Here is a 22183-nt window from a genome sequence, read left to right as displayed (position 1 = left end):
CTTTTTTTTTTTTCTTAAATGAGTCTTCCTCACCCCTCCCACCCCAAAATTTGATCCAAAGAAATTGCTCAGCTGTGACTGCCAGGGTGTTACCATGGTTACTGGGTAGCACTTGTGGCTATGGTAACAGGAAGCTGCCTGTTGTCTCGGCAACGAGCACATTGGAAGGGATGGAGTGGCCCCTGATTGGTGCAGAAGCAGTACGTTTCCTGAGGGGAGGGGGTCAGATCATCACCTTTTCAGGCCAGATGGGCATCAGTTACCCCTTCCTCCAGGAACAGGAAGGCCGCTGTCCCTTCCTCCCGGCACTCAGCTGTCTGCCCCCAACATCACTCCCTCACATCCCACGCACCCAGCTCTTGGCAGTTTACTAAGACCTTCTGCACCCCTATTACCTCATGTGATTCCCCACAACACCTATGAGAAAGGAAGGTGAGATGGGGATTCAATCATGAATTCACTTAGGGTGGTTGGGGGTGGGGAGGTGGGGTATATATTAAATCACCTAGGAGCTTTTTCAGGTTTATATAGCCCCCCCCCACTTTAAGAATCTAATATGGTTCTCAGGTGATTTCTAACCATGTCTGGTCAGGGGACCCTTGCATTAAAAGGTGAAGCTGGCCGGAGGAGGGAAGGGTTGGAGGGAAAAGTTAAGTTGCTTTCTAGACTTATAACTTGAGTGATGGAGGGTTGAGTTTGGGTGAGAAGATGAGCTCGGGTTCTGCTGTGTCGAGTGAGAAGTGCCAGCGGGCCCTTCAAACCACGACGCCCTGTCGAGCAGCTGGAAACACAGGTCTGAGGCTCAGGGGGGAATATGGGCTGGAGACGCAGAGGTCTGAGTCATCCCTGGATAGCTGCTGAGGCTGAGGCTGTGGGTGTGGGCGAGGCAGTCCAAGAAAAATTGGAAGAGAGAGATGAGCAGGAAGAAGATGGCGCCTAGAGAACCCTAGCGCTGTCAGGGAAAGGGGCGCCAGGAGGGATGGAAGGGGGAGCGCAGAGACTCAGGCCACAAGCAGTGGGAGATGTCTTCCCTGATTAGTAAAGTGAATCTGAGAGACGGTGGCATACTTAAAAAATCATACAACCAGGAAATGGCAGAGTTAGGGGATATAGCACTAAGTCTGCGTCCCAGACTGTTTAATCTAAATAACACACAGCTATATTCTCAGTTTTAGACATAACCACAAATGTGCTATAGAATTACACTCTCCCACCCAGTTCCTCTCACTCAAAGCCTTTATGTGAGTCCAGGAGCCTGAGAAACAGGCGCCGCGTGGAGTCACCCAGAGTCTAAGACAAAAGAATGTCTTTGACCACTGTGTCTACCCTGTTTGCTCCTGAGCCTCCTGCCACCCAGCTCTTCAGATTCCAGAACTTTCTAAATACCTGGGTTTAAGGAAGGAATCTTGGAGAGACTCTATAATCCCAGTGGGAATGGAGGGTACAGAGCACAAAAGGCACTGGGGCACAGAGTCCGAGAAGCTCAGTGGGAAGAAAGAATGAGGCCTTGGGTCAGCAGGTCATGCTAAATGGGTGTGTTGGTCCCGTGTCTTTCAGATGAATCGTCCGATCCAAGTGAAGCCGGCTGCCAGTGAGGGCCGAGGAGGTAACTTCCCTGTCTGACAAACCTCAGAGCGGTGCCTGTGTAGAGGACGGGTGGGCCCATTTCTGGAGTTAGTCCTCAGCCGGGGCTTATGACTAGACCATCCTAAGTCAGTGAGGTCTGGAATTATACAACTCAAGAAAGAGCCCAGCCATTCCAATTCAGACTGAGAAAGGAGAGGGTTGTGGGGGACGCAGACCAGAAGAGACAGAAAGGGAAGGGCAGAAGCAGAGGAAGGGAACTCCTGCTGCCTTCCTCCTGGAGAACTGTCATTGCTGCCTTGCTAGGTGGGATCTACAGGTGCATAAAGAAGCAAGCTGGGATTATTCCCCCTTTCTAGATTCCTCTGGGTCCACAGAAGGGGACCTTTCCCATAATAGCCTGATTAATCACCACAGGACATGAGGCTGGTATGACGTGTATTGTAAGGAACTTAGCTGTGTGCTAGGGATCACAGACATCTTTAAAACACTCTTAGCTGCTGTTTCCTGGGGTAGTGAGACCGCTGCTTCTTAGGAACTAGAGTGGTGTGAAGCTTTCTAACAAACAGCTGTGTCCCGGCTAGCTTCCCTGCTAGATAGGCCACACTGACTTCTTGAATCAGTTCTTGGTGTCTTTCTTGCCTTTGGATCTTAGATCATCCCAGGGTATCTGCCTACATCCCCGGTGATGTCTGTAACCGCTCCTCCCCCTCTGATAAAATAGGCTCGTTCCCTGTCTATCTTACCCAAGATAACAAGATTGCTTTGTTATGAGAAAGAGTCTATCTCAAACTCATTTAGGAGAGAATAGAGCTCCATGGATAGAGACGTTTATTGACACCTTACCAGTTCCTTCGCATCCTCTCTTGACTTCCTGCCTACAATCACTGGGAGCTTTGGTGGCATCCGGGTTCTGTTTGGTCTCAATAAATATTCTGTCCTCCTTTTAGATTCTTAGACCTTTGTCTTTGATTCGTGATCTCAGGTCAAGACATTATCAGCCCCTTGTTGCCTTGGAGAAATATTTCTAAGTTTCTTTTCTCTTCCCACACATGTCCTCTTTTTTCATCTCAGTCTTTCCAGACAGGCTTTTCTGATGGTCCAGCTGCATACAAAACGTGTTCAAAAATCACTGCTCCTTAGGAAGCTCTGTCAGGCTTCAAGGCCACTGTTGGCCATATTCTAAACCCTACTCAGACCATATACATGAGCCCATCCCACAAATAAGTCACCTATGAGCATGTGAGTGAGCTGAGAAGCAAACAGAACAAGCTGTAGTTCATTCAGCCACCCAAGCAATATGTTCTAAGTTCCTCTACATTAGGGATACCACTGCCTGGCAGACCTGGCAGACCTGGTCCCATGGACGCTCCCCTACCCCCCAGGTTACAAGAGAACAGGTGGGAAAAGAAACAAGGGGCCATTGTTCTGCATGAATGGTGTTTCTGAAGGAAAAGTCTAGGATGGCACTGTGGGGGCACAAGTAAGAGGTACTAACCTATGCAGGGACGTCCAAATGAGCCAGGCAGAGAAAGGAAGAGAGAGGCAGCATACACCGTAGGCAGAGGGAATGGCATGTTCAAAGGCCCCAGAGCTCAGGAGGATATGATACAGCCTGGAATCTTATTCAGGGATTGGCCCATGTCCCGAGACACTGCACACAGTCCTGCATATCCCATGAGAGCTCAGCAGGTGGGTTCTCGGAGGAGACCTCTGTGCAGTAACATTTCTACTTGGCCACATTGGTACCAGCATGAGTATTAGCGACTTCTTCCTCCCTTTTTTGTACAAATTCTGCAGGCGTCACATCACTGACAAGTTCTATACCTGAAGCACCTTGCCTGTCCACCTGCTCACGTTTAGAGTAGTCCAGGGGCAGAACAAACAGAAATCGTCCTAACAGCTGGGTTTATTGCTTCTGAGGTTTTATGTTACACAGATTTTTCTTGACAAGTGATGACTTTCCAGTACTATTCATTCTGAACATTTCCTTGAATAATCCTTGCACGGCTGTATTTCTCAGTGCCGCCGTATTCTGGAGAGCAGTGAGAGTAGTAAATCTAGCAAAGCAGTTGGGCCTTTGCCGTTTATAAGCGTTTTCCTGACTGATGTGTGTGTTCTGGAATTTGTGACTCATCAACATGTGTTGCTCTTCTTCTGGGAGATCACATATCTCTTCTAGATGAGAGAAATCTTGCATATGTGTGTCTGTGTGTGTAAGTGTGCATATGTATGGATGCCTGCGGGGGCCAGAAGTGGGCACTGGATCCTCTGGAGCTGGAGTTACAGGTGTTGGTGAGCTGCCCAGTCTGGGTGGTGGAGTCTGCCTTCTGGGCCTCTGATAAAGCAGTACATCCTTTACCACTGAGCCATCTTTTCAGCCCCCGCATACTTCTAGAGTTTGCAGAATGTTGACACTTGTCTAGCATGGGAGAAGCTGATTTGTTTGTTTGTTTGTTTGTTGTTTGTTTTCGACACAAGGTCTCACTGTGTAGCTTTGGCTGGCCTTGAACTCACTTGATCCACCTGCTTCTGCCTCCCGAGCACTGGCATTAAAGGCATTCATTACCACCACGCCTAGCTAAGAAGCTTCTTTTTTTTTGGGGGGGGGGGGGTGTTCAAGACAGGGTTTCTCTGTGTAGCCCTGGCTGTCCTGGAACTCACTCTGTAGACCAGGCTGGCCTCGAACTCAGAGATCCGCCTGCCTCTGCCTCCCAAGTGCTGGGATTAAAGGCATGTGCCATCACTGCCCGGTGAAAAGCTCCATTTTTAAAAGATGATTTTGGATTCCTTAGCTCTGAAATGTAATAAATGACACCAACAGAAAAGACAGTCTGTCCCATTAAAGTCTTATTTTAGTGACCTCAAATATTCTACGAACCTGGTCAGACCTATTCCTGTATTCTATGTTGGTGAGCCTACATATTTTTATTCTTGCTTGAGTTGAAGCCTTTAGCTTACATCTGATTACTAATAGTTTCTGTGTCTGAAAAGGACACTTGTGTCTATAAAAACATATCAAGGTTACTGATACCTGTACTCTCAGAATTTGGGAGACTAAACCCAGAGAATTACCATGGGTTTAAGACCACCATGGGCTACATAGTAAGTATCAGGGCAGCTTGGGCTATGATGTGAGTTCCTGTTTCAAAAACAAAAACCAAACATTTTTTTCTTAGAAAGAAAGAAAAGAAAGAAAGAAAGAAAGAAAAGAAAGAAAGAGGTACAGGTGAGATAATTCAACAAGTAAAGGCCCTTGTTGCTAAGCCTGATTTCCTGAGGTCATTCTCAAGGAACTACATGGTGGAAATAAAGGCAACTGGCTTTCACAAATTGTCCTCTTAGCACCACATCCATGACATAGCATGTGAGCACCCCCCCCACACACACACACAAATAAATAACAAAACCGAACATGTAAAAGATACCAAAGCATGGCGCTGGAGAGATGGCTCAGTGGTTAAGAGCACTGACTGCTCTTCCAGAGGTCCTGAGTTCAATTCCCAGCAACCACATGGTGGCTCACAACCATCTGTAATGGGATCTGATGTCCTCTTCTGGTGTGTCTGAAGACAGCAACAGTGTTCTCACATATATGAAATAAATAAATCTAAAAATATATATATATATCAAAGCAAATGTAACATAAAAGTCTCCCATTTTTCTTCTGGAAAAAATCATACGTTTTGTTTGTTTGTTTGGTTGGTTGGTTTTGTTTTTGTTTTCATAAAATAGAGGCCAGAAAGTAATTTCAGGAGCCTGGGAAAGTAACCCTACAACTTATTACAACATTTACATCTAAATTACTGGAATGGAAACTACTTCAGCCTTTTGTTAAGTGAACTGTGAAAGCCCAGATAAACCCATTGGGTTGTCTTCTTTGGTACCTGAACTGCAGTTACCCTATCATCCATACAGAAATATTCTATCCTGCACATGTGAGCCTTTTTACAAAAATAGTTAGTGTTCTGATTTTGAATTTTGAGGTCAATGTAATGAATGTTTTTAATCAATAAACCTGAAGTTTGTGGTAGTAATAACCAATGTACACACTAATGTCCTTTTAGATGTTATTGGTAACACTGAAGATTTCATCTTTCTCTCCCCCAGCCCCCTCTGTGTGTGTGTGTGTGTGTGTGTGTGTGTGTGTGTGTGCATGTGAGAGAGAGAGAGAGAGAGAGATACACCAAACGATATACTATTAAAGAAAAATTTCCTAGAATGAGGGCCAACTCCTATCACATGAATAATATTTATTTCTGTATTGATCATACATGGCATCAAAAACTTTTCCTCCAGCGTTTGGATTTATTTTAAAGCGAGCATTAAAATGCTTTCAAAAACCAGATGCTGTGGTTCATGTGACTAGTCCCCAACACTTGGGAGACTGAGGCAAGAGGACCCTTGAGCAATACAGTAAGACCCTAGCTCAATAAATAAGGTGAAAAGATTACTGAGAAAAGATCCCAAGATTTACGTATTTCAGAATGAAAAAAAAAATACCTTCAAATTATCTAGAATTAGAGGTAAGGATCCTAGGTCGATCGGATAATGATAACTACATAAATAGGCATTATTTCTCATTCAGCATGGGGACCACTATGAACTTTTCTTATTTATATTATCTCTACTTTGGACACACTAATAATAAGTTAAATTGTAAGTATAGTCTTATTGGAAAATAAGTTTTAATTGTGATGAGATCTTCAAAATCAGTAAACCACTAAATTTGTATTTCCTTCCTTTTCAATTTTATAATATAGTCAGTAAATTAATAAACCACAATGGTGATTGCTCTACTTACCAACTCGGCTGTGGGTTTTTTGTTGTTGTTGTTGTTACACAAATCTTTACATGTCCAAGATGCCTAAGGTACAGAAATAGATTAAGTAATCAATACACCCAATCAATATACTCTTTCTACTTTTTAATTAAGTAATTAATTAATTCAAAGCTTGAACTTGTAGTCTTCCTGCTTCGGGCTCAGAGTGCTAGAATTACAGGTGTTCACTACAACACCCTGGTTTAATTTTTTTAATTATTTATGTGTGTGCCCACTTGTCACATTCTTCATGAGTGTGGAGTTTCTGCAGAGGCCAGAAAAGTGTGTTGAATCCCCTCAAACTGGAGTGACAGATGGTTGTGAGCCTCTAAGTGGATGCTGGGAATGAAACTGGGTCCTCTAAAAGAGCACCCAGTGCTCTTAACCACTGAGCCATCTTCCCAGCTCCTTAGTTTAAAGAAAAGTATTTCTTTTCTTTTTTTTTTTTTTTTTGAGGTTATAATATAATTACACCATTTTCCCCTCCTTTTTTGCCCTCCAGATGGTTCCATATACTTCTCCTCTTTCTCTTTCAAATTCATGGCCTCTTTTTCCATTAATTGCTATTACATTCATAAACATTTATGTATATGAGTGTATATGTATATAAGACTAAAATATTAATGTTTAAATTCAAAGTGTTTTCTTAAGGATTTTTAAATATGCTTTAAGTCATCTGTTTTTGTTTGCTTGTTTTTACATTTTAAAATCTGGTTTAACTTAGAAGCCAGTTATCTGCTTTCACATCATCATTGTTAATTATTATCATTCCACAGCTGTGAGATAATTGCTGCCCACATTTACAAGGGTTTGCTTAGCTATAAGAGTGGATTTTAAGTAATAAATATATGTTACTATCTGACCAAATGCTTTCTAGACTTCCAATTTATTTGGTCTCCCTGACCCCAGTTTCTCTTTTCTGCCTCCTCCTCTTGTCTTCTTCTTCTTCCTCATCCTCCCCTCCCCCCTCCTCTTCCTTCTTTGAAACCAGAACATATATTTTGTGACTGACTGAAATCCTTGAGATGAACTGGATGTTGTAACTGCTGCCCTCTTGAGATTAGGTGTTGTTCTTTCACAGAATCCCAGTCTTAGTCATCAATAAACAATCTTTACCTGCCCAGTAGTGTTTTATCTCTTAGCCTTGGCACTTCAGTTACACTTTCTTTTCTGCTCCGCAGGGTAGCCACATTTGCCACAGTTCAACTTCTGAAAGTGATAGACCTTAGAGCCGCAGTGGCAGCGCACGACACATCTTACTGGGGTGCTTTCAAAGGGCGGTGCTCCATTCCTCATCCTGCTTCTGCTGCCGAGGTCAAAGAGCCCTACACATTCTTCTTAAGTTTTTAAAAAAAATTTAGTGTGTGTGTGTGTGTGTGTGTGTGTGTGTGTGTGTGTGTGTTAGTGTATGCCAAATATGTTGGTGACCCCAGAGGCCAGCAGAAGGGATCAGGGGCCCTGGAGCTAGACTTATGGGGGTTGTGAGCTGCTTAGTTTGTGTGCTGAGAACCAATGCCAGTCCTCAGGAATCGCAGAAAGAACTCTTGATTTGTTTTGTTTATTTCTTCTTAAAGAAAGAATTTCACTGTATAGCCTTGGCTGTCCAGGAACTCATTCTGTAGATCAGACTGGCCTCAGACTCAGAGAACCACCTGCCTCTGCCTTTCTAGTCCTGGGAGTAAGTTCCTGTACCACCACAGCCAGCTGCGTATTAATGTTGTAAATCAGACACATACATTAGGAACAGCTGTTGTAATACCAGTTGATAGTCATTTCTATCTTTGGTCCTTAGACTTCTTAAAAACACCCCTCCCACACACATATACACCTCAAATTAACTCTTTGCTTTCTGCAGTGTGTTTTGCCTCTGAAGGTAATTCAAACTGCTTTTCTGCATCTTGGCTGGGTGTAGGCCATGCTAATTCAATGATGTAAGGTTCTCTCTGGCTGCAGTGGAACCTGATGCTTTCAGACACAGGGGTGCAAGCCACAAAGATAAATGCACCCTGAGGTTGTCTTCTCTCTTTAGACCCCCCTCCCTTTTTTTTTTTTTTCAGGACAGGATTTCTCTGTGTAGGCCTGGTTGTCCTGGAACTTGCTCTGTAAAACCAAACTAGCCTCAAATTCAGAAATCCACTTGCCTCTGCCTCCCAAGTGTTGGGTTGAAAGGCATGTACCCAGATGCATTCACCATTCTTACCCCCCAGCCCTGGGTCTCTTGCATCACAATGAAGGGGCAGTGGAGTCTCTTTTCTATTTCTTGCTCTAAGTCCCTTTGTTGCCATCCTCCTTAAAGCTTTTTTTTTTTTTTTTTTTTTTTAATGTTTTAATGGTAAAATGTAAAGACTAGGGTTCTGAAAGATAGATCAGTAGTTAAGAGTCCTGGGTTCGATTCTGAGTATCCACAAAGCAGTTTACAATCACCTGTAACTCCAGTTCTGGATGACCAGATGCCCTCTTCTGACCTCTGAGAGCACCAAGAACACATGGTACACACATACACACGGAAGCAAAACACCTATACTCATAAAATAATGATTTAAATTTTTTTTTTTTTTTTTTTTTTTTTGGTTTTTTCGAGACAGAGTTTCTCTGTGTAGTCCTGGCTGTCCTGGAACTCACTCTGTAGACCAGGCTGGCCTCGAACTCAGAAATCCGCCTGCCTCTGCCTCCCAAGTGCTGGGATTAAGTGGGCCACCACTGCCCGGCAATTTTAAAATCTTAACCATTATACTTACTAGTGCTAAGTATATTCACATGTTTGTACAACTAATCCCAAGAATCTTCGAAACGTAAACAGCCTGGGAGGAGGACTCAGAAAGTATTTGCGTGCAAACTTGACAACCTCAGTTCCATCCCAGCCCCTTTGTAAAAGCCTGCGTGCCTATATGTGATCCCAGTACTGGGAAGCTAGAAATAGGAAGATTGCTAGATCTTGCTGGCCAGATAGCCTAGTGAGCAGCAGGTTCAGTGATAGACCTTGTGTCAATAAAAAAAAAAAAAAAAAAAAAAATCAAAGTGATTGAGGCAGAGACCCAGTGTCCACCTCTGGCTTCCACATCCACTCACACACACGTGCACATGCACTCCCCATAACACATACACAGAATGTTCATGTACACACACAAAACCCATCCGTGAGATGGAAACCATTAAATTCCTCCTTGTCTTTGTAGCCTCCAGCAAACTCTTCTCCTTTTCTAAGAGTCAGGCTATTCCAGATTTAACTCATGTGAGCGAAAATAGCCCCTGTACTTTGGTGACTATCTCCCTCAAGCCGGGATAAGTCAGACTCTTCTCCTTTTTAAGGCTGAGTAGCAGCAGCCCACTGGTATGAGTGCTGCATCTGATTTATCCATTGATCTGCTGATGGGTGTGTCAGTTACTTTCATCTTTTGGCCATAGTGATTAATAGCTTTGTAACTGAGGATGCAGACATGTCCTTAGGAACCTGCTTTCCCAGGGGACAAATGCCACATGATCCCACTTGTGTAAAATCTAAAAAGGAACTCACAGAATTGGGTAGAATGGTGCCTAACGGTGGCTGATGGGAGAAGGGAATGGAGAAAGAGGAGATGTTAGCCAAAGGCTCAAGGTTTCTGTTAAGCAAAGGAACACAGTTTAGTGTGTTGTTACAGAGCATGGCAAATGGAGTTAATAATGAATTGTCAAAAAATGACACAGCCATTAAGGGCATGTGCTCCTTCTCCTTCTCCTTCTCCTTCTCCTTCTCCTTCTCCTTCTCCTTCTTCTCCTCCTTTGTAACGCCCGAGCTGCCCCACGTTGGGTGGCCAAACTGTTGCGGCCCGCTCTGTTCTGCAGGTTGGGGTCTAGCAAGAGAGAGAGAGTGGGGGGGAAGAAGGGGGAGAGAGGCGAAGAATGGAAACAAACCAGAGGATCTGTAGTCAAGTCTCCTTTACTGTCTCCAACACACACACAACTCCTACTACTACTACACCACCACTACACCACGCCACGACAAGGAAATCCTAGGTATTTATATACACAAGCAGGGGAACACAGGTGAAAACACTTTACCACATGCACCATGCAGCTGGGGTCACTAAACAGCAAAACAAGCTATGTGGGATAAACAAGATATTTATCAGAGTGTGCTTTAGCTGCTATAGGCTTTTGAAAAACAAGTCTCTCATCATGGTATATGGCTCCAGATGGCTGCAACGTTGATAGCTGCTTTCTACTTAAAGTCGGCTCTCAACACTCCTTCTCTTCCTCCTCCTCCTCCTCCTCCTCCTCCTCCTCCTCCTCCTCCTCCTCCTCCTCCTCCTCCTCCTCCTCCTCCTCCTCCTCCTTTCCTCCTCCTCCTCCTTCTTGAATGATATTAAACCCCCTGGAACTGCAGTTACAGATGGTTGTGAACCATGATGTGGATTCTGGGAACCAAACCTGGGTCTTCTAGAACAGTCAATGAACTTACCCAGTTAGTGATCTCTCCAGCCTCTGTGGATACTTTTATTGAGATTGTTTTAAGTACTGAGACTGACCTCCAGGGCTTTGTCATGATATACCTTTTTGTCATGTTCTACCATTGAGCTACACCCCCAGTTCCACTTTGACATTTATTCCTCGTTCTTATAATATCCTCCTTTAAACCAACTGGTCGAGTTTGATTGAGAGGAAACTGATTTATCTGGACTGTTAACACCATCATTTCTATCCAAAGAGGAATCAGTAAGCCTTGCAATCTTCATGGGTATCAATCTGGTGCTACGCTTAAGGGCCCAGGCTTGTCTTTGACAAAGCCTTTTAATGTCACCATTTCTGAATTGCCTATAGTTCTTGGTCACTGTTACCCTGCTCATTATCCGGTGAAACACTAACTCCTTGGAAAGTAGCAAAAATAAAGTTCCAGAATTCAAGGAATACCTTGGAAACAGGTAGAAAACCTAGCTCATAATGAATGTTCTTTTCCTTTTTTTGGTTTGGTTTTTCGAGACAGGGTTTCTCTGTGTAACCCTAGCTGTCCTGGAACTCACTCTGTAGACCAGGCTGGTCTTGAACTCCGAAATCTGCCTGCCTCTGCCTCCCAAGTGCTGGGATCAAAGGTGTGTGCCACCACTGCCCAACTGAATGCTCTTTTCAATGATGAATTCTGTACATCCCAGTTCTGTCAGCTCAATGCTCTGGTGATTACTAAATCAAGAGGTTCTTACTGGGACCAGGTTTGGGGTTGGGGGGAATCAGAGGTGATAGCTCAACTAAGGCCACCTTTGTCCCCCATGTACATCATGGGCAGCAAAGGGCAATGCAACGTTTAGAGGAAGAACTGGAAGGCCACCATGCATACAAACCTCTTTACTGTGTTGGGGCATTCATCTTAGCTGGTGCTCTCTCTCTTCTCACATAGGGCTACCTGGATGCTGGTCCAGGAGCATGATATCTCACAGATGCTACCAGTGACGTGCTCCATTATAAACTAGAACACTGTGAGCCCCCTTAGCACTGTGGAGGCCCCAGCATCTTCTCTAGACACATCCAGGTCCTTTGCAGACATCCACATATTTTTAATGTCAAAGCTTGGAACAATACCACAGACTTCTTAATGTTTGATGTTGGACATTTCCCTGACCACATGAAGCCTGTTCTCCAATGTTAGGGCGTAACCATTAACTTCATATTTATCAAGACTCAGATCTGCACTGATGCCATCTTCCAAGTCCTTCTATTCCTGGAAGGTAGAGCCCCATCTTTGATGCTCCTGACTCCTAGCCACTGCATAGCTCCGTGGTTTTCCTGCCTTCTTGAGTCATCTGGAACTCTTCCTCTATTTTTAATGGTTTCAAGGGCCTTTCTTGGATCATACAGGGAAGATTTCAGCTCCCTTTTCTGGCTTTAGTCAGAGAATTTCTGCTTTCCTCTTACATCTTTACCTTCACCCTAGTATTTTTATTTGTGTGCTTACTTGTTTGCGTGCATACATGCCGCAGCAGTGTATGTGGTGTTCAGAGACAACTTACGAAGAGTCAGTCATCTCCTTTCACTATGTGGGTTCATCAGGCTTGGGAGCAGAGTGCTTTTACCCCCTGAGCCAGCACACCAGCCACCATCTTAATATTTTTGTTGACACAATCCTTTTGCCACTTTTTAAAGAGGTTGGGAAGCCAGTGATCTGTTCCATGGCCTCAATTCTACCACTAATGCCTGTGGAAGCAACACCTCGGGGCTGAACTCTTACTCCAAGAGTGTGAAGTAGTAAAGAGGTTTAGGAGTGGGGCTTTTCCGAGCTCTGGGATCTCAAAGGCAAAAGCTAAAGCCTGATTCCCAACTAACCCTTCTTTCCTGGTGTGCACCTCATCATACAAGCCCTGTCCCTAGTTTAGAAGCTTACTTTAGAATAGAAAGAAGCCAGATCTTAACAGTAGGTCCACTGGTTTCTACCCCTAAATCCCAGCTTTCAGATAGTGCTTGCAGAGGTCTGACTTGAAAGATATACAGCTAATTCCCAGTTCAAATCCAAGCCCTGTAACTCTGCTCATGAAACACAGGCTTGGTTAACAATCCCGTCCCTTTCTCTGTCACTCCCACAGGAAATGTGGGTGCATGGAGCGATCAGATCACTTGCTCTCAGCTGATCGTCTAGGTCTACAGACAGAACATGTTCTTCCAAAGCGTATACAACAGAAGAGAAACTTAACACGGAAGAATCCGTCAAAGAGCAGGTTACAGGGCTGAGAGAGGGCCCTGGAGGCTAGGCAAGGAGATGGAAAGGGGGTTACATCTGGGGACCAGGAGAGGGGCTCGGGGGCTCAACAGGATTTTGAGGAATTTTGGGGAAAATGCTAATGTTAGAAGCTCAGAAATGTAAACTTCCTCTGTAGTTCTTCAATTAGATTTGGTGCTGGGTTGATAAGGACCCCGCCACTCCAGAGCTAAGTGTCTAAGGCTAAGACAGTACACCAGGATAGTTGTTTTCCATGCTGGGTTTGTTTTGTTTTCTTTCTTTGACAGCACTCTCCTTAGTTTGTGCAAGAAAGGGCATTGATTTGGTCATTGTCATGAAGCTGACCAGTAAGGCTATGGTCAAGCGTCTCCCCCTCCAGCATACTGAGTCTCCAGTAGCATTGCCCAACTCTTAACAACACGATATGTTATAGGGCTCTGCTCCCCACCCCAGCCCCCAAAGCTTCCAAGACTGCATCACTTCCCACAAGAGCAGCAATGCCTGTCTGTGAGCTTCTTCAGGACCCAGGTTTCATGATGGAAATTTCAGCTGAGTTTCTTCCCTCAAGATCTGCCTGTAGGTCACTCTGCCCCTCAAAGAGACTCAGCTTTAGGGTCCCATGGCCGTCTCACTCCCTAAATGTCTTCCTAGAGCCAGACTGATGAGCCACCTTCCCAAGCTCCTCAGGCGACTCTGGGGAGTCTAGGAACACTTAGGGTCCCCAGGTCATTCCTGGCTTTGTCCCCAGAGGACCGGAAGCTGTTTGTGGGGATGCTGGGCAAGCAGCAGGGTGAGGAGGATGTCAGACGTCTGTTCCAGCCCTTCGGCCATATCGAGGAGTGCACTGTCCTGCGGAGTCCTGATGGTACCAGTAAAGGTGACCTGAACTGCCCCCTGGGATTTCCCAATGACCTTTTCTTAGTTCTGACTCCTGTGGCCGAATCATTCCATCCTTCTCTTCTGCACCAGGCTGTGCCTTTGTGAAATTCGGGAGTCAAGGGGAAGCTCAAGCTGCCATCCAGGGACTACACGGTAGCCGAACAATGACGGTGAGAGCTGGGGATCTGGGCTAAGGGTGAGGCCACAGGCTCTCAGTGTCCCAGGATAAGGGCCTGCCGGGAAGGCACTGGGCTCTCAGCACAGTCGGGGTCAGTACAGGTCACCGCGCCCTTCTTCTGCCCAGGGCGCCTCATCTAGCCTGGTGGTGAAGCTGGCAGACACCGACCGGGAGCGCGCGCTGCGAAGGATGCAGCAAATGGCTGGCCAGCTGGGTGCCTTCCACCCGGCACCGCTGCCCCTTGGGACCTGTGGCGCCTATACCACTGCGGTAGGTAGCTGGCCAGGGTGGGCGGGGGTCGGGGGAAGGTAGGACACATTGGCAGTTGCTAGCCTCTGAGACCTCTACACACACCCTCCTTCCTTCCTCAAGATCCTGCAGCACCAGGCAGCGTTGCTGGCGGCAGCGCAGGGTCCCGGGTTAGGCCAGGTGGCCGCGGTGGCCGCCCAGATGCAGCACGTGGCGGCCTTCAGCTTGGTGGCTGCACCTCTGTTGCCTGCGGCAGGTAAGAGACTCAAGAGACTAGAACCATGGTTGGGATAACTAATAAAGTGCCACTTCCTGAATCTCTCACATTCACCTACAGCGAATGCATCGCCTGGTGGCAACGGCCCTGGTGCACTCCCTGGCCTTCCAGCGCCCTTAGGGGTCAATGGATTCGGCTCCTTGAACCCCCAGACCAATGGACAGTCAGGCTCCGACACGCTCTATAACAACGGGCTTTCCCCTTACCCAGGTGGGTCACCATACTCTACTGACCCAACCCACCTGGAATTGGAGTGGGAAGAGAGGCTTTCCAGTGAGGACCTGCTTGGGGGATGGGGTGGGGAAAGATTCCATCTTCCCAGCTGCCTTTCATAGTGGTCCTCCACCTCCCACACTCCCACTCAGGGTGTCTCCCCTGGCCCCTGTCCACCTGCGTTCATCGTGGGCCTTGGGTCCCCTCTCTCTCCAGCCCAGAGCCCCGGTGTGGCTGACCCCCTGCAGCAGGCCTACGCTGGGATACATCACTATGCAGGTTTCATTTGGCACTGCCCGGCCCGGGGGCGTGGGTGTTGGGCGTTAAAGGGCCTTGGAAAGATGTAGGGAGATTTATGGGACGGTTAGGCTCTGTTCCAAGGAGTCAACCCTTCCGGCCTATTCAGCCCCAGCCCCAGCAACCCGTCTTGGGTTATGGTGAACTGGGTTCAATAGGTCAGAGCTGGCCAGGCAGATGGGGATCTGTTGGGGAAATGGCTCCTGGGAGGGTCACTGCCTACTCCCACCTCTGTCTCCAGCAGCCTACCCCTCGGCCTATGCCCCAGTGAGCACAGCTTTTCCCCAGCAGCCTTCAGCTCTGCCTCAGCAACAAAGAGAAGGTGAGGGACTGAAAGCTGGAGATCAGGGTTATTTGGAGGGGTAGTCCTCAAGGTCCCTCTCCTAAACAAGCCTGCTGCTGTTTCCACAGGCCCTGAAGGCTGTAACCTTTTCATCTATCACCTGCCTCAGGAGTTTGGGGATGCAGAACTCATACAGACATTCCTGCCCTTCGGAGCTGTTGTCTCTGCCAAAGTCTTTGTGGACCGTGCCACCAATCAGAGCAAGTGTTTTGGTGAGCTCATCCATCCCTGTGCCTCAGGATCCCCTAGGAACCGTACATAAGGCTTCCAGAGACTGAATGCTGTGGGACAAAGTATGGGCAAAGCAAGCCTTATTTCAGATCACCCAGGTAACTAGAGGGTGAGAGATCAGGAAGGCTTTTGGAGTTTGTCCAAAACAGGTAGAGTCTGGGTTTGGAATCAAGAGATGCCTCCAGCCCCCAGCTGCAGTTCTGAGGCTAGAATGGGAGGACTGGAGCAAAGAAAGCAGTGGATCCAAACCAGAGAAATAGTTTGACCAACTCATCATCCCTTCCCCACTCCAGATTTCAGGGAATCACACCTTTAGGAATGATTAGCCTCTGATAAACTATGTACTAATACATATTTAAGCAATGAAAAGTTACACATGCGATGGCCCTAGCCTGGGGACTAGAAATAGAGAGTCTGGCAAGCCGGATTCCCGGGTAACCTGTGTGCCTACACCCTCCAGGATTTGTTAGTTTTGACAATCCAACCAGTGCCCAGACTGCCATCCAGGCCATGAATGGCTTTCAAATTGGCATGAAGAGGCTCAAGGTCCAGCTAAAGAGACCTAAGGATGCCAACAGGCCTTACTGATCTGAGCTCGCTGACCAGTCAAAGACAGGTGAGTTCTTGATGGGTGTTAGTTAGGCGAGTGGGTCCCAGGTCACAAGTCCCTGCCAACTTTATGACATCGGAATACTGCCCTCTGAGAAAGCCAGAAATAAAGAAGAGCCAGGGTCAAGGGCAACAGAGACCGAGATTCTTTCAACCCAGAGTTTAAGATGAATTAGACAACCCTGACGTTTCCACAGTCTTGGAGAGATGGTTTCTAGGAAAATTTAGCCCATTCTAGTCCAGCAACAGCTGCTGTTTGAATGAAGAAGAGACCAGCTAGTGAGGAGATGAGGGAGAGAAGCAGCGGTCCTCAAGAGCTAGACCTACAGCTGTGAGGTGACAAAGTCCAGGTCCTGCAACCCGGAGAGATGTGCTGTCCTTGCAGGCCCACTTGGCCTAAGCTTGCTCAAGCCTCCAGAACACTCTGTAGGGCACTGGCAACAATGATCTGCCTAGGATCTAGGCAAGGGCTGGCGTCTGTGGCCAGGATGGTGCTCAGAATGGAAGGCCTGACAGTTAGCAGAGACATCATGGCGGGGAAGGGTAGGGTGGGGGTCAGGGGGTAGGGGGTAGAGCCGCTCTTGCCTGACCCTCTGAGGTGACATTAGCCTTCTCCCTCCTGTTTCCTTATGAATTAATACCCAACAACAGAAACTGAAGAATGAAGAAAGGAAACGGAAAAGCACAGAAATGCTGGAGCGGCCCTTCCGGAAGGAGTGGCGGCAGACGGCTGTGGATCGGACCCAGGGCTGGCGCCTGGGGCTCAGGCCACTCATCTCATGGGTTGTTCCATGGAGCGCTCAGGCTGGCAAGGCAACCAGTGCTGGCTGAGGATCGACTGATCTAAGGGAAGCAGCAGAGGGCCTCGGGGGTGCCAAGGGCTTCTCAGCAAGGGAAGCCCAGACTTACTTCGTTCAAAATCATATCATTCCTTAGTGTTTAGGGACCAAAGGACTATTGCTTTTTTTAAGAATATATATATATCTATATAAATTAAAACAAAGAAAAAAACAGGAGACAAGAAAAAAAAAAAAAAGACAGTATAGAGTCTCATAAAAGCTGCCTTTAAATATCCCCAGGAGACAGGGTGAAGGAGACCCTTGATAGCCCCAGCCTAGGCAGAGGAGGCTGTGGAAAGATTGTCCTGTGTCTCATTCCTTCTTAAAGTACTCCCTGACCCCACCCTTTAAGAATATGATAAAGGATGTGAAGTCTAGGCTCATATTCAAGCAACAAGAGGGTCACAGAAGCAGTGAACCCACCATCCCCAAACGCAGATTGCATCCCTGAAGAGGCCTCAGGAGGAGCTCAGGCCTGCTTTGGTCTTTGCTACCCTAGGAGGCTCCCAGCCATCAGAAGTGGGAACCTGCCTTTCCTTCCTGACCCGCTTTCCTGTGGAGCCACAGCCTCCCCAGGAAGAGAGAGAGAGAGAGAAAGAGGAAGAGAGAGAGAGAGAGAGAGAGAGAGAGAGAGAGAGAGAGAGAGAGCCTTTTACTTCCCAGTCCAGGTAGACCAAGGCCTTGCCTTTGGCTGAGCTGAGACACCTCCTGTTTCCCCTCCCCTCACAACTACCCCAGTGTCCCCTTGCTCCAGGCCACCTTCTGTCTCTTAGTCTAAGTTTGCCCACTTGTAAAGTAGACTCAAGATATATGTAGAAGGCTGTGATAACAGATGTGGAAGGCTTGCTGCTGTAAATACTGCCTCTGAGAAGGGATCCTTTTCACTATGTAGAAGCTTCAGAATTAGAGGTCCCTCTTTAACCAGGACCTGGGAGGGAAGTAGATGTTTTGCCAAAATACTAATTCATTCCTTTAAAACGTACATCTTTCCTATGCAAGCGTGTCTCACATGTGCTTACCCAAGGTGCTTTTAGATGGTGAGCAGTGTTCAGTTTAGAAGTGGTGTGTGCTCTTTCTGTCTGTCCTTGTCTGTCTGTTGTGTACAGTGGGTTCCATATAAAACTGATCAACGGTGGTGTTTCCTGCCTGCTTCTGTGAGATGGGCAAAAGATTCAGCTTAAAACACCACAATTCACCTTGCCTTGGTCAGCCTTTCCTGGGCTCGTGGGAATAATTTACATTCCCATTCTGAAGTCCTGGGTCTACCTAGTTTGAGGCCCCACAGAGTGGGAGATACTGTGCTCCAACACCGGAGACCTGTCATCCGATATCACAGTGAAAGACATGGGTGGGAGAGAGTATAATTCCTTCCAGGCCACTTCTAAGAAAATGTGTTCCGACCTGTCCCTTGTCTTTGACCAGTGTTTGGAAGTAATGAGACTAAAAACTAGATTTGTCAGTAACATTACCAGGCATGGTGTGGTTTACATCCACAAATAATTGTCACCGGGAGAGGAACTGGTGGCAAGGCACATACACACCAACTCGGTGTTAACCCATAGATGGAGTACCTCAGGTACAGGTGGAGATATGCAGCATCTGTCCATTCAATCAAACAGATTCATGGGCCTAGAGACATGCTCAGTCAGTCTCTATGTATGTGTTTACCTTGCAAGCACAAGGACGCTGAGATCAATTTCTTACAACCCACATTAAAAAACAAAACTAAGCAACCAACCAACTAACCAAACAAACAAAAAACCCAACAAACCAAAAACAACAAAACAAAAAAAACCAGGCATGCAATTGTAATCTCAGCACTGGGGCAACAGAGATTAGTGAATCTCTGAGTCTCACTGGCCAGCCATTTCAACCTGATTGGTGAGTTGAGTTTGAGGACAAAAGAGCTAGGTGGTGACACCTGAGGAATGACAGCTGACATGGTACTCTGTGTGTATGTTTACACATACCATCACAAACAGAAACAAACCTCAGGTACTCGGGTAACTAACTATCAAGTACCAGGAGTTATGCAATATTAAGGTGCATGCAGGAAGGGACACATATGGTCTATACCAGCAAGAAAAATACCTAACTCAGGCTCAAATGTTAGGAGAGATCCATGAAAGTCTCCGTAAAGATTAAGGTGAAGAGTCACCCAGGGTGACCTGGGATATTCAAACAAAGTCTTTGAGCACCATTTGAAAAATTATGTATGACCAAGAAATAATCATGAATTTCAGATTCTATTATGTTATAGATAAGACTCTCTTACTATTTCTAAATCTACTCTGAACCTTAACTCAGACTCATGTCAAGGCATTTGAAACAATCAAATTTCATGCTGTAAGGCATGAGCAAAGGTCTGGCAGACACAAGATTCCCAAGCTGCAGGGGTTGGTGTGATCTAAAGCAAGGGTTGGCCAACTATGGTCTCTCAGCCGAACCTGGCCTGTGACATGTTTTTGTATGACCTACAAATGAAGAATGATTTTTTAAAGAATAATTTTTAAAATTTTTTCAAGGATTTTGATAATTTTCTTTTAAACTGTAAGTATATGTACCTGTCTCTTTGTGGGGAAGTGCTCATGAGTGCAGGTGCTCACAGAGGTCAGAAGAGGGCACTGGAGGTACAGATGTTTGTCAGCTGTCAGCTGAAGGTGCTGCACCCTGAACTTGGCCCTCTGCAAGAGCAGTGTGCATTCTTAACCACTGAGCCATATCTCCAGTCCTGTTTATGTATGTTTTAAAGGGTTGTCAAAACAAAATATCAAGACAAAGCTCTATGTGGCTTACAAAGCTTAAAACATTTATCTGGTCCCTTAGACAAGTTTACTGACCCTTGGTAAGGTAATGGAAGATTTGTAGACTGTCTAAGTTTGAGCAGCCTGGTGTCACGTCTGTTTGTATGTGTTTGTAATAGTTTTGGCCCCCTTTCTGTTGCAAGTATCAAAAACTTAACAGAAACACCTTTTAGTCTTTAGGAAATTAAATAGCTTACAGTAGGTCAAAGGATATACTTGCCTCCAGGCATCTCTGGGTCTAGGGATTTAAATGATGTCTCTACCTCTTGACTCGGTTTCCTTTTATAGTTGATCTCACTACTTCTAGTTCTAAATCCCTAGGGAAGACTTTTCTCAGCCTTGAGCTTGTGCATAGGTCTAAAACGGAAAACTGGGCTACTTTTTCCAGGTCTAGAAGGAAGAGGGAATAACAGTTTACCAAAGGGAAAAATAAACAGCAGATAACCCATCCAGCACATTTTACCTTCTGTTGCATCCACTTAAACTTCTATGAACAAACATACAATTCCCAAACTGTGACTGCCTAACAGCGGAACAATCCCAGGCCCAACCAAAGCATGCAACGTTTACTTTCTGATGAGAGACAAAGCAGTTACAAACACAATTGTTTTACCCAGTCCTGGTTTCTTATGATGTGTGATTCTTGATTAGGTCTAGATGTATTCTTAAGATTTTTACGGTATGTGCCCTGTGCCCAAAATGGTGATTTATCCACTCCTGCATAACCAATATAAAATAGTAGATGAAGATTAAACCATATATATATATATATATATATATATATATATATATATATATATATACCTTTTTTTCAAAACTCTTCCATTCTTCCATTTGGAATAAGACAAAAGACTTATCTACAGCACTTCCTCCTGGATACCGGGATGACTGCTCTAGATCCTTTCCATTGGGAACTATCCCTTTCATTGCCCTTTTGTGGACCTCTCTGAGAAGATAGGATGGAAGCATCTCTCACCCAGTTTTTCACGAATTTGGATCTAAGGATTGATTGTCTTAGTAATTTAGCACCCACAGGTCCATTCGCCAGCTGGGAAGATTAACTGATTCCTGAGGTTTCTGTAGGTCAGTAACTACCATAGTTTCTATAAATTTGCTGAGTGCTCTTCTTTTGAGTCTTGATCTGGCCCTCAAGAAATTATACCCCTTAGCAATTGTTCTAGGTTTATTTCTGTTGCTCTGATAAAACACCTTGACAGAAAGCAACTTAGCAGAGAGATAGGGACACTCTTACAATTCCAGGATATAGTCCATCATGGTGGGAGAGTCGAACAGAAACGTCAGACATCTAGTCACATTACATCCCATCCTAGAGCACAGAGAAATGAGTACAAACCTGCTCGATGGCTTGATTGATTTTTTTCAGCTCGATTTTTCCACTTTTACACAGTTCAGGACCCTCTGCCTAGGGACTAGTACAAAGAAAGACCCATGGTGGGCTGCTTCCTATATCAAGAACCCTTCACAAACATGCTCACAGCCCTATTCAATTATGTAGACAAGTCCTCATTAAGACTCATTTTCTACCATGAGATTCTAGATTGTGTCAAGTTGACAGTGACCTGACCGTAATAATAGGTCACACTATGAACATTCTTCTACTCCAGCTTCACGGTTTCTATGACAGTCCTCCTACCATGCTGCAGAGGCAGCTCCCATTCCATCTTGGATGATCCCAATCCAGCAACCTTGGCCTTCACCAGATAACCAAAATCCTCAGTGGTGCTGACACCTAGGTGTCAGCTTGAAGAAGATACCTGTGCCAGACTGAGGCAACCACACAAGTACTCATCTGGTCGTCAGTCTACAGCTTCCTGCATGCCTACCTCTCCAGCCAGGTTTAACATAGGAGCTACATCAACAAAAGACTACTGAGGAGGCCCTGCCAGCTAAGGCTGGATCTGGAAGCCTTTGAAACCCAAATAGTTCAGAGACTGTGAGAAGAGTCTTCAGCCTTCAATAACACTATTTTTCCCTAGATGCAACTCAGGTATCCTGAATGCAGAGAGAAAAAGCCATTTGGTTTGAGACAAGTATGGTGACCTATGACATTAGAAATGGCCCTGGCTGTGCTGCTTTGTGCTCTGATGGTATCTGGAGGCTCACCCCCTACCTCAATGCAGCAGTGTTGCAGGATATTTGATCACACTTCGAACCC

The 22183-nt window shown here is 45.8% G+C and overlaps 1 protein-coding gene across 4 annotated transcripts in view; it reads left to right on the top strand.

The window, feature by feature from the left end:
- Positions 1 to 20215, top strand: part of Celf6 (CUGBP Elav-like family member 6) — a 31297-nt gene extending 11082 nt beyond the window's left edge. Inside the window, exons 3-13 of one of the 4 annotated variants that reach the window (XM_076925489.1) lie at positions 1558 to 1606; positions 13837 to 13965; positions 14058 to 14137; positions 14272 to 14415; positions 14518 to 14650; positions 14732 to 14881; positions 15101 to 15163; positions 15423 to 15503; positions 15593 to 15736; positions 16216 to 16371; positions 17016 to 20215. In XM_076925489.1, coding sequence (XP_076781604.1) covers positions 1558 to 1606; positions 13837 to 13965; positions 14058 to 14137; positions 14272 to 14415; positions 14518 to 14650; positions 14732 to 14881; positions 15101 to 15163; positions 15423 to 15503; positions 15593 to 15736; positions 16216 to 16343 — 1101 coding nt within the window. In that variant the 3' untranslated portion in view covers positions 16344 to 16371; positions 17016 to 20215. The remainder of the gene's footprint in view (positions 1 to 1557; positions 1607 to 13836; positions 13966 to 14057; positions 14138 to 14271; positions 14416 to 14517; positions 14651 to 14731; positions 14882 to 15100; positions 15164 to 15422; positions 15504 to 15592; positions 15737 to 16215; positions 16372 to 17015) is intronic. The other 3 variants (XM_076925491.1, XM_076925490.1, XM_076925492.1) reach the window with 3 other exon arrangements.
- Positions 20216 to 22183: the final 1968 nt, after the last annotated feature.

The sequence above is a fragment of the Arvicanthis niloticus genome, chromosome 26 (assembly GCF_011762505.2).
Source record: "Arvicanthis niloticus isolate mArvNil1 chromosome 26, mArvNil1.pat.X, whole genome shotgun sequence".
Lineage (NCBI taxonomy): Eukaryota > Metazoa > Chordata > Mammalia > Rodentia > Muridae > Arvicanthis > Arvicanthis niloticus.
This window is presented reverse-complemented; position numbering and strand designations above follow the sequence as displayed.